The sequence below is a fragment of the Microplitis mediator genome, chromosome 8 (assembly GCF_029852145.1).
Source record: "Microplitis mediator isolate UGA2020A chromosome 8, iyMicMedi2.1, whole genome shotgun sequence".
Lineage (NCBI taxonomy): Eukaryota > Metazoa > Arthropoda > Insecta > Hymenoptera > Braconidae > Microplitis > Microplitis mediator.
Genome location: NC_079976.1, coordinates 335,189 through 347,901, shown reverse-complemented (window position 1 = coordinate 347,901; position 12,713 = coordinate 335,189). Strand labels below are relative to the sequence as shown.

At 31.3% G+C, this 12,713-nt stretch overlaps 1 protein-coding gene and 1 long non-coding RNA gene across 23 annotated transcripts in view; one reads left to right on the top strand and one right to left on the bottom strand.

Annotated features, from left to right (window-relative positions):
- LOC130673039 (uncharacterized) overlaps positions 1-12,713 on the top strand; it is a 154,905-nt gene that overhangs the window by 10,627 nt on the left and 131,565 nt on the right. For all 3 annotated transcript variants that reach the window (XR_008990822.1, XR_008990821.1, XR_008990820.1), the window contains exon 3: positions 584-655. This is a non-coding gene — a long non-coding RNA (uncharacterized LOC130673039). The remainder of the gene's footprint in view (positions 1-583; positions 656-12,713) is intronic.
- The window catches only part of LOC130673034 (gamma-aminobutyric acid receptor subunit beta), an 81,007-nt gene that overhangs the window by 4,299 nt on the left and 63,995 nt on the right, over positions 1-12,713 (bottom strand). For 8 of the 20 annotated variants that reach the window (XM_057477895.1, XM_057477893.1, XM_057477894.1 and 5 more), the window contains 3 exons: positions 5,897-6,181; positions 1,909-2,057; positions 238-409 (listed from right to left, as the gene is read on the bottom strand). In XM_057477895.1, coding sequence (XP_057333878.1) covers positions 238-409; positions 1,909-2,057; positions 5,897-6,181 — 606 coding nt within the window. The remainder of the gene's footprint in view (positions 1-237; positions 410-1,908; positions 2,058-5,896; positions 6,182-12,713) is intronic. The other 12 variants (XM_057477902.1, XM_057477896.1, XM_057477901.1 and 9 more) reach the window with 5 other exon arrangements.

Sequence of the window (12,713 nt, the reverse complement as noted above, 5' to 3'; positions counted from 1 at the left end):
GATTTTTTTCAAAACTCCGGAACTCCGGGTGGCGGAGTGAATGCGGAGTGAATTCGGATTTAATTTCACTCCGAATTCACTCCGGATTTTTTACAGTGTATATATTACTTAAGCTTTTATTAAATATAAATAAATTATTAAGTGTCGTAATTAAATTAAATGAGACAGTTTATTTCAAGTATACGTCCCTTATAATTCGTGGTGATAAATAGGTATAAAAAACGGAGAGAAACCTACATGGCGTACCGTAGAGCTTGCTGATGTCTTTGGTCGGATGAATCAGATGCTGGGGTGCCGGCGGTGCTTCTTCATCGGCCCGGCCATTGATAGTGTTCTCAAGTGTGCCGCCTTTACTGTGTGCCTTTGGGTCGTGCACCTTGAACCGCACCTCCTGGACAACACGGGACCACTTACAAGAGACACGGCAGTTCGCCATGGGGTGTCCGTTTTATGGATCATCCCCTTACTTTTTTGGCTTTACATGCAACACTGGGAGTGGCTACAGCTTTTCTTTCATTTTTATTTATTTAAATATCGATCATTTTTATCATCAACTTGACACTTGATATATTTTTTGTTTCAGTGATATTTTTGTGCGTGTAAGCAGGCGGTAATCAAACCAAGTGCAAAAAGAAGCGAGAATCGTGTCTGCATGGTGAGTAGTTTTATTAAAACTCTTTTGATTTATTATTTTAATAATATACCATAAAAATTAACTAGATTGAATTTAATTAATATATTAATAAATTTAAGAATAAAAAAAAATAAAGACGTTTGATGAAATAACTTTTAATTCAAGTATTCACGAGTAAAAAGGTTTGTTAATAATTTCGAGTACTTGAAAATGAATTGAAAATGTTTGTAAAAAAAACCGGTGAATTTTTTTCCGACGCCGTTGGCTCTGTTCTCCATCGACAAATTTAATCTCAGTCCAGAAGTAGTCTGCCACTCGAATAATTAATTCGTTCTCTAATTAAAGCACTTTTTGCAGTTTGCTGCAGACATTTCGTTTCGTGTGTTTTGTCATTGTATATTTGTTTATTTCATTTATTTATATACATGTGTCCCTACTTAAAAGTTTTAGAGTACTCTCGGATTTATTTTTTATTATTTACTCTATCCGTATCGTCCAGTTGTTTTTGTTTGCTTGTAATATTAATAATTGAAAAAATTCCATTTAATTTATTTAATTAAAAGTAACGAGTTTATTTTGGTTTACTTTTTAATTTAAATAAGACAAAATAATCTAGTGAGTGATTTTTTAATTGATAAATTTAATTTAAATTAATAAGACTGTTGAAATAAAAAGACGAGTTAACTGTGTAGTGGTTTTAACGCACATGCAAGTGAGTAAACGAGGGTAGTAATTGATAGACTCAATTATTTAAACTTAATTAACTAATTTCTCAAGGGGAAGTGTAGTCAGAACGACTTGCCGACTGTCCGTTTGTAGTACTACTGTTTCTGTTTTGTGCTCGTAAATTACTCGGTCTTACCAACACTAAGTACTTGTCTTCTTAAGCTTTATTTATTTTATTTTTATTTAAACTTTCATTTAACAGACCGGCCAAAAAAAAAAAAAAAAAAAAAAGTACATAACTTTTATCAATTCCACGAGTATTTTTATTTCCCTCGGAAATAAACTTTGGTACAATCTTTAAATACTTTTTTATAATTTACATAAAATTACGCGATTAAATTTTTATTAATTAAATTCATAATTACCCTAGTTTACTATCTACAAAATAAATGATTAAATTCAAGTGGCAAGTTGATTTCAGTAACTGATTTCCAATAGATTCCGCAAAAAGGTTTTAGGTAAATGAACGAAAAAAATCCGACACAAAGGTGAGGACAAAAAAAAATTACCGGGTATCTCCCAAAAAAAACCGTCCAAGTTTTACTCACAGTTTGTTTAGGCGCATGATCACCATGATCACCAGGTACACCTGGTGGTCCTGGATTTTCCCTCGCAGCTTTCATACTCTCAGCTATTTTTTGGAACCTATTCTTGCGCATCTGGATCCTCTTTGCCATGTAACCGACCGTGGCGTACTCTGTGAATCAATAACAGCCATTTTACACCGTATTTAACTCTCTCATCAAATCTCTTTTCCTCCTTCTTAAAAGAACTCAAAAAAAAAAAAAAAAAAAAAAAAAAAAAAATTAATAATAAATAAATAAAAAAAAACAACGATAAATCCAAATAAAGCATCCATTATTTAAAGACAAAAACAAACAAGTGCAATGATTTTATCAGATGATATTTTCGATGACAAATTCCTTATTATCATTATTATTAATATTAATATTATTACGATAATAATAATTATTATTGTTATTATGTTATCCGCAGAGTAGTGAATTGTTGAAAGTAATGTCGAACTCATTAGTAACATTTAAGTCTTAAGTAAAGTGTTGGAGAGAGAGCTTTGCTCCTTTATCCATCGACGAGGTTAACTTTTGTACATGAAAGGAATAGAATAAGCTTTAAAGCTTATCTCTTTGGCAACTGCCTTTTGTCTCTCGTTGTTGTAGTAGTTGTAGTCGGTACTAGTGGTAGTAAAGCTTTACTCCATCAAGAGAATAACTAATTTCGTTTGTCTTTTTGATTTTCTCGACTAACTAATTCCATCTTACCTTTACCCCATCAATGCTGTGTCTTGTATCATCTTTACCTTTTCAATGTTTTGTGTGTCCTATGTCTGTATATTAGTATGCAAATGTATGTGTATATATGTATATATGTATATCGTATCGTATCGTATCGTATCTTGTATCACTTGAGTTGAGTGTTAGATAACCCCAATGGCTCATAACGGTTCGCCGATTCACAATGTAATTTCACCACCGGAAACTTGATCCAGAAGTTTAGTTCTCTCTACTCTACGAGCCCCTTGTTTCCTCATCAGAGCCAGAGACCCAGAGCTGCCGCCAGGATGAGAAGAAGGAGGAAGAAAGCCCACTTGACGACGTATACAGTACATAGCAGCATGTACACTTGAATTATTGAGTAAAGAGTAAGAAGTACCTGTAAATACACTTGTACACTGATGGACCAATCTACTAACCCGAGTTGATTGAGAGCTGTCCTAAGCCCGGTCCCACATCAATCCACGATTCATTCCTTCAATTTCTTCTTCTTCACTTTCTTCCCCTAGTTTTTTTTATACATTTTTTTTGGGACTAGTCTATTTTTCTACCATGACTTTATTTTTTTTTTCTTTTTGCTAAACTACTTTGACAAGAGGTAGTGGTTCTCTTTAGACATCAATAATAATCAACCGGTACCTCTTTTGGTTAAAAAAAAAAAAGATAAAAAAAAATAGTAAATAGTAATATAATAACTAATTAGCCAAGTACGTGCTTAAAAGTGGTTAATAAATTTCTAATAAAGCAAAATAATTTCCCTAAGGTGAAATATAATACCTTATTCGGCAATGACTTTAGGCTTACGGACAGTAGTGTAGTAGCGAGAGTGTGGGGAATTATAATTAGCAGTGATAGTACGGGAATCGGGGGATACCAGCAATGTTTAATGAGGAGACAGTAGGCGGCTTAATTAAGAGTGTCGGGAACATAGTGTGAGACTGGTGTGTGACGATTGCAGCTTGCGTCATAAAATATACTTGTGTGTTGTATGTGTAGCTATGTTCATAACAGGTTTATCAACCGAGACGGAAAGTTATGGATAACAAAGAAAAGTGATTGAGGATTATGTATTGGTTATTATTATTATTATTATTCTTATTGTTATTATTAATATTATTATTATTAATATTATTATTATTACGGTAAAGGTAGAGGTATGCAAAGTAAAGGAAAGTTGGTTTATTTCTAGCGAGCATTCTCCCGTTAAATTAATCGAGCTTGTGATGATGATGGCATTTCACACTTTTGTATATATGTATATATACATTGGTCTTTATCATCTAGTGACCGGGTCATTGGGATGGATTTTTCGTTGTCCATGCAACGATAGGCAAGAGAATATGTATATCTATGTATATTTTATTTTTTTTAACTCTATTTACTATTTTTTTCAGTTATTTTTACTACTAAAATATTCACTTTTTTATGTTTTATGGTCCAATTTTCCGATTAGATTTTAGCCTTCATTTTTTTATTCGGTTTCATTTATTTTCACCGAGATTTAAATTTTATCAAGGATTTAATTGAAAAAAATTTGCTTTTTTTTATCGTTATCATCTTTTTGGTTTTAACTGAAATATATTATTGACACGAATCCAATATGGTAATATCAGCGGTATGTTTTATTATTTTTTTTTTTTTTATAAAGATGGAGATCGTCGTTTTTTTATTTTTCGATCACTAGATTTTTTAGTCAGTGGAATATTTGAAATTTACAATTTACAATTCGAGCTGATTTTTTAAAAAAATAATTTGAGCTTGAGAGTCTCAAGTCACGTTATTCTATTATTTTCTGCAATGGATTTTTTTTTTATTTTACTAATTAAAAAAAAAATAATAACCAGACGGTAGCAATTTTTTTTTCCATTGCAGAAAAATAAATCTGCCTTAAAATTATAATAAAACTAAAAAACTATTCGTCTCTAACCCTAAAAAGCTTTATACAGCTAAACCTTATAAATAGTAAAAAAAAGTAAGAAATAATTTAGATTTTAAAAACCGTTGAAAAAAAAAAAAAGTAAAAATGTACCAATTGTTATTTTTTTTGAAGAAAGAAAAAAATTTAATCTTGGAAAGTAAAATCACGTACGATGAAATTGAACATAAGGGAATACGTGATAGAATAAGGTGTCTCAGAGGGATCCGTCAGTCGAGACGAGAGCGTTTATCAGTGAACAGGACCAAATATATAACCCAACTAATGTATAATAATCGGGTCTATTTGAGTCCATCGTGAAGACGTGGAACCCTCGATCTATCAAAATCATTGCACACTGCTCATTGGTCGTTAATTTATTACGCAGTAATATTCATAATTATTTTATTAAATAATTAAATTACTCATCGCGTGTAACAGTGTACACTGTTTAAGATCGATCGATTGATCTACGGCTCACGCCACGATCGCTCGAGATCTTTTTTCCATTTATTTCCCTTGATATTATTAATTCATAAATTTTGATAATTAACTTTTCGCTTTGTCGTATTGGCCATAGTTTATATATATTTTAAAAAAGTAAGAGCAAATCGTGATTAATTGGCAAGTCAGTACGTTCGATCAATCAAAATCGCAGCACACTGTCGATGCGTAATAATGATAATAATAATAATATTAATGTTAATGTTGATAATAATAATAATTATTATTGTAATTAAATAATAAATAGATTAGAAAGTGCTACACATATTATTGCGCGTGGTTTGTATGCACAGTTAATTACTATTGGTGCCAAGTAAACAAAACTATACAAATATATATACAAATAAATGTATTTATATATATTTATACTTATGTACACATTTATTTATGAAGGTGCAACAGTATGCAGTGTTTAAGATCAATCGATCGTTAAAAGACAAGCGTTAATAGTTATTGGCATATATATACTTATATATATTTCACTCAAACTCTCATTGAGACTGACTAAGGACGGTGACAGTAAAATAAATATTGTTTATCGAAATATCATTGTTATTTTGTTTAAAAGTGCTTTAAAAAATAGCAGAAAAGCCAATTGAATGAATTTCAAATCGTGTCACAACTCATCTGTGTGAGTGGATTTATTATTAATATTAATAAAATATAAATATTAATTGTTTTAATTGAATTATTTTGAATTTAAATTTATATTTAAACAAGTTATAAAAATAAAATAAAATGATACGTGAAGAAAAAGTGTCGGTTGGTGTTTGATTGAGATTTATTTTTGGGAGAGAAAGGAAGTGGATTGGCATGTTTACTTACCGAGGAGTGAGGCGAAGACCATGACGAAACAAGTTCCCAGGTAGACATCGATGGACTTGACGTAGGAGATTTTGGGGAGGGCCGCGTTAGTCGAGGACATGAGGGTTGTCATGGTGAGCACAGTGGTTACTCCGAGGGCGACCCGAGCGGGGGTTGCGTTTCGGTTTAGCCAAAAGCTCACCCATGAGATTATCACGATTAATCCCGAGGGTATGTAGATCTGGATCAGGTAGTAGCCCATCGATCGCACGAACTGGATCTCACATGCTAGCCGAGAATAATTTCCTGTAATTAAACCAAAGTTAGATTTTTTTTTTCTTTTCCTTTTTCTTTTTCATCAAACCTTTGTTATAAAAAAATTATTTATTGTGAAATAAATTCACTGACCAGTCATAGAGATATTTTTTGTTATTTTATTCAACAAAAAGTATATTTATATTTGTCATAAACAAATTTTTTATTTTAAATAAATTTAAATATAAAACATTTTTTTTTATTTTTAATTTTTATCGACCTATTCCTGTTACTCGTCCGTTCATTCGTATGTCCGTTGGTGCATTATTATTTTTTTTTTTATTTCATATTTCAATAAATAATATAGAAAAAAAAAACTTTCGTTCATTTAAATATTCTATTGTTTACTTTATTATATATATATATTTTTTATCGTTATTTATGATATGTTTTTTTCTAATGTTTTAATTTAAACGGTGACAAAAAATATCATAATTTAAAAATTTATTCTCGAGTTTTATTCTCTTCATCTTCTGTTCCTCCTTTAGTCAGTTGGTTACTCCAAAGAATGAAATTGCAAGCTTGACTTTTTCTTCTTCACTCAGTAATATAAACGCAAATATAAAGTTGAGGAAAAGACGACTGGAAAAACGTCAAAGAGAATAAAGTCGTACTAGAGGGCGGGGATAAAGTAAAAGAAATAAAAATGATAAAAGATAAAGGATAAACGCGCAAGGAGAGCTTTTCTTCTCGGTATTATTGCTGGGTACGTCCTCGTTAGTTCCAGGCCCGCTTGACCTACACAATCATACTTTTAAGTCACAACCTTGTCGTATACTTACACATTTACATCTATAGGTACACTATATTTATCATTACCATAGATATATATATATATACCATATACAAGTCGCTAAATCAGACCTACTGTACTTTGACCTTTTCCAACACGACAGTCTCGTCGCTATATTTGTATTCAGCAATTTCACTTGGGAATAACGTTGAATCAGAAAATGAAATCGGATTTATTTAATAATTCACAATCTCGTGATATCTCATTCGTTTTTTTTTCTTTTTCTTCTACTACTTTTTTTTTTTTTTGGCTTGTATTCAAGTACTCTACTATACCCATTGGAATTCCAATCCCGTGGGATTGTTCTCTATTGAAAATTCAAATTCTTTTAATTCTTTTCTATTATAAATTTTATCATATTCAATTCTCTATTTTTGGAATTATTAAACCCATATATTAAATATTATTAAGGGGATATATAAGTGTCATTTATAATTACGATAGTTTGTTATTATTCATGAACAGAAAATCATTGAAATGACTTTTTTATTTTTAAAAAATACAATAAAACCCTGACGGATTTTTTTTTCTTCTTAGCTAGTACACGAGTAAGTAAAGTAACTAAAAAATAATAAAATTCTTTGTCCACAAGCTTAATGTGTTTTCTTGATAACCACTTTGAAAAGAGTATCCAGTATTACCGAGAGAGGGCGACAGTTCGGTGGCGTCCTCATTTCTTTGTTCGTTTTACCTAAACCGTCACCAGTCGTCTTTTCCGTAAAACTTTATACCTCTCATCCACTTTTTATCATTGAGATTTAACTCTCTTATTCATTTTGTTACTTCTCTATACACATTATTCTTTTCTATTCTCCTCGGTAAATTTTTTATTTTATCATTTTCTTGTTTTTTCTCAACATTTTTCCGAGTCTTCGATGACGTGAGGATTTACAACCTTTGTGTCCGAGGACATTCTTCAGCAATTTAGCGACGCGCTGGCTGGTAAAAGCCAACACATCCCATAGGATGAATTTCGCGTCTACAAATAATACGATGGATTGGAAATAAAGTGTCCGATTTAAACCATCACTCGGTTTTATTTTCTTCATTTTATTTTATCTTTACACTTTTTATTTCCAATAATTCAACCTCCACTTTTACGAATGAATAATTTACCTCAATTTTTTTTTTTACTTGCGATAAAAAATTTCTCTCCATTTTCGAACATCCATTTTTCGATAGAATCTCCTTTTTTATTTTTTCTTTTTATCCCCGCCAGCTTTAAAGTAACGAAGTTAAACATTTGAATCCGTTCGATCGTCTCGACGCTCTTTTATTATTATTATTTTTTAAATAAATTATCTTGAGAAAAATTGTGACTCGCATTGATTGTGGTTACAATTTTTTGTGCCTCAATCTCTTCTTTTTTTTTTTTTAAACCCTAAATCAGTCGATACAGAAAAATAAAAAGTATTTTCAGAGACAGAGAAAAAGTGTCTTATATATTTTCCGTTTCTTTATTTAAACTCTACTCTACTCCAGCAATTCTATATATAGATTGAAGAATTTACAGTTTGTAAGCCTGATCTCGTTTCATTCGGATGCAACCTCGTGATTTAAGAGAAATCCTTTTGAGAAAAGCCTTGCGTTTGATCGTGACTGATTGGAGGCGAGTTTTATCAAAGGGATAAGAAAGGAGAGACAAAGAAGTGCATGAGGACAAAAAAATAACCGAAAAAAATAAAAGAAATGAGTTTAAATCACGATCATTTATATGTATTTTTTTTTCTTTTCTTTTGTCACTGTCATATTCAAAGTGTTTCATTTAACAGTTTGTGATTTTTTAGCACAAGCTAAAATTAATTTTTGCTCCGCGTTAATTATTTAAATTCATTTTACCGTAGAAAAAAAAAGAAATATAAAATTAAATTAAGTTTGTCTGTAATAAAAGAAGGGACTATATGTTGTCGTGTACTTGAGTATGCCCATGGGTGACAACAAGCTATTGTAGTACCAGCAGCAGCTTCTAACCGACGTAAGCTCATGACAATGTAATGTTAAGAGAGCTTTTTCAAGAATACCGGGAGGCGAATTCACGAGATGAAGGAATTAAATAGAGAATAGAGAATACACTAAAGTCTATTTCAGAGCCACATTCATTAAATATTGAGACTTGGATGAGGTCAGGACCTTATTCAGCTTCCCAGCTTCGATATGTCTACCCCTGCACACTACTTTATTACTTTACTCTATCTATTATACAGAATTGTACACCCAGTGCATCAAACTAAATTCTATTCTCTATAATAAACTTATTATTTCTTATTTCATAAAGTAATTACTTCTATAAATATTTTTAAATTTAATTTTATGCGTGTAAACATATGAAATGTAGAGAGCTTGTGCCTGTAGGCTGCTAACAAAATGTAATTTTACTACTGCCTATATAATACAATACATTCGAATGCAAGTCGAGCAAGTGCACATGTGTGTTTGTGTGTGTGTGTGAGTGTGTGTGAAGGTTGACGGGGGTCGCGCACGCGAGATCTGCAAGGATTAACTAACGGATTAAGAGTATGGGAATCGTTCTTGGCAAGTTGTTGGTGAAGTGAGATTAGCGCGTTTCAATCTGATACTAGAGACCATTTTCTTATATAATACTGATAAATGTTTCAATTTAATAAACTTTACCTTTATCTATTAAAATTATTTTATTTATAAAATTTGAATTGAAATCCGCATAAATCTCTCCTATTGACAAAATAATTATTTTAAAATTTATTAATTAATTACAACTTGTAGCTTTGAGTGGATTTTCGTTAGTGAGTAAACTATTTTCTCGAAGGAAATGTTTCCCCAGAGGTTTTTGCTGAATGGAACTCGGTAAGTTTGGCCACGGAGCCAGATGGAGTGGGATATCTCCAACCAAGTGAATTACGGTTTCAAGCCCTTCAAAGACCCGGCATTCTGGTGGCACCAACGTCAATCACCAAGACCATTCGGCTTGTTAGTCTCCTTTAATTACTCAGATTCTCCCCTTATCTGCCCAATAATTTACGCCAAAATATCCCACCAGTTTTTTAAAATCAATAACTAGTTACGTGATGACGTCACTATGAATAAATAATGTTTATTTCAAAAATATTAAAGTGAAATTAATTAAAAAAGCGACTACATTAATTATTAATATTGTAGAGTTAAAAAATTAAAAATTTCTAAGATTATTTTTTGTCATTAAAGAAATATGACGAGCGTATTTGAAAAGTCATTAAAAGCTGACATTAGTAAAGCTCTTAGCTGGAGTTTGTGTAAAAATAGTAGAGTTATTTGTGTGTATATATATATATATATATATATATCTATGTTGTTATGGATACAGCCAAGTGGCAATGAGTCTCGGAAACGGGAATCGGTGATGAAGAGGCCCGGGCGGTATCTCCATCCGGCCTAGGAGAGAAATAGACCCGGATAATTCAGCTCGAGGAAGAAGCTTTTGCTCATCTGTAGGTCAGTCAGTGTGATCCGAGTCGTAATTAAAGCCTTCATCAAACTAAGTAGGAGCTTCGGATGTATAAAGCTCCAAGGTACCCTTTATATTCCGAGCATCCGGTCTCAGAGCCTTTGCAAGCTTGTCTGGCTGACATATACACGACACAACTTTACTGGGATCACTGACGCTGGACACTTGACTCCAATAAGTCTTAATTAATTGATACCTATAGTTCTTTAAGTCAATGACTCGTTAATATAATTCTCCTCATTTCCATTCTTTTTATCTCCGCTAGTGTAATAAATTTTATAGCTTCTCTTATTACTGTAGATTTTCCAACATTGAGAGAAGTAGACTCTACAATTATGATTAAAAAATGTCTGAAAGCATTAAAAAAAATAAAAAAAAAATTATTATAATTATAATAATAAAAAAAAATAGTTGAGAGAAGTCTAGTGGGGATAATAAGCTCCTGGAGAGTGTTCGTTGGAGATGATTATCTCTGTCTAGAGATATGGAAGCTATTCACTGCCAACGTAATAGAAGTGACGCTTGAATTTCTAAGGAAATGAAAGAATTCCAGAATCTATTCATTTTTTACTTTTTTTTTTAACAAAATTTTCACATATTTTCCTTTTTTTAAAAAATAATATTCAAAGTTATTTATCTATAGAAATGAAATATTTGTTTTATAAATTGGTGCCCTTTTGTAGTAAATATATGTTAAGTATAAAAGTCGACGTACGTTCAGACGGAATATATTTAACTCAGTAAGTAGAAATAGCCCAACCTAGTTAGACAATGATATCGAACAGTTGGAGTGGATATTGTAGGTATTGGTCGGGCACCAATATTTGGTCTCTCAAGTACTAGCTATATACATTATTATCAAACAAATATTTACTCGTAACATATTACGAATCTATCGGGCGTGAATATTTAATCACGTGGGTAAAGTTCAAAAAGACCTGAAATCAATATCCACCAAACCAAATAAAATAATAAAAACTATAAAAGGTATTTAAATTTCCTTATGAATTTAATCAAATACGAATGTATGCTCGGATTAGATCTGAATGATTAGATCTCGTCGCTCAAGTAGTCACGGTATTGTATGATCAGACAATATAATCTCAGCTATTTGAACAATTACTATTTGGTATAATTAAATATCAATATTTATCCTCTTAATTAAACGTTTCTTAATGCAGATTAAATCAAATATTTAACAGACAACAACAAATTAAATAATATGATTTAAGTTGATTAAGTAGATCTGGTGGTTTTTAGTGATACGCATTAGCAGTTTTGCCACGCGTTTATTTTTATAAATATTTCAACAATAGACGAGGATTAAATGCGCCGCATTTAATGGTAATAATACATTACTATTCACCGCGTAATGTATTCATTATAAGATAATGAGTAAAAAAAGAAAGAAATAACGCGCACGGTGAATAAACCCGGGGTAATTATTCGCGTGAAAGCTCTTACAGTCTGATTAACTCTATATCCTCGATTTGATCCATTAAATCGGATATTATAATAGATGCACGTCGCATATCGTATCGCATTTACATATACGCGTATATCGTTAATACACGAGTTGTAGTACGGAACATTGCTTTAGAACGAGCTCAACACTCGTGTAATCTACGCTCCATAGTCTACTCTTCTTTCACGTCCTCTCTGTCGTTAGAACCGGGATACACATATATTTATACACACCATCATACTACATGCATTCTCAATACTAAATTCATTCATGAATAGCTTGACAATGTTGAAAGGATTACTTGGATGTTGAAACTGTTATCGACGGAATATCTATTACTGTCATTTGTGAGGATTTACAAATCTATTATATTAATTATAAGACCTTGTACTACGGAATTTATATATTTTTTTTTTTTTTTTAAGCACTACGTCGTATAAATATTGAGACTAAATTGAAATTCAAGGCTAGCGTGTTCTAGTTAGACTTGAATTAAAGGTAACGAATGAAAAGACGCGAAGAGTATTAAGAGGATGAAAAAAAAAAAAAAAAAAAAGGATGAAAGAAACGGAAAGAAGAGGAAAACTGGCAATATGCTGGCTCTTATAAATCAAGTTCTTGAAATCAAACTGTCTTTTCATGAAATTCCATTTTCTATTCTTCACTAGCTCAGGATTTCTTTTCACTTTCAATCGTATCCACTTTTCATTCATTTCTTAAACGTGTATAATTTTTTTTTCTTTTTTTTTTTTAAATATTTCTTAACATTAGTTTTCCTTATTTTTTATTTTTCTCCTTTATCAGT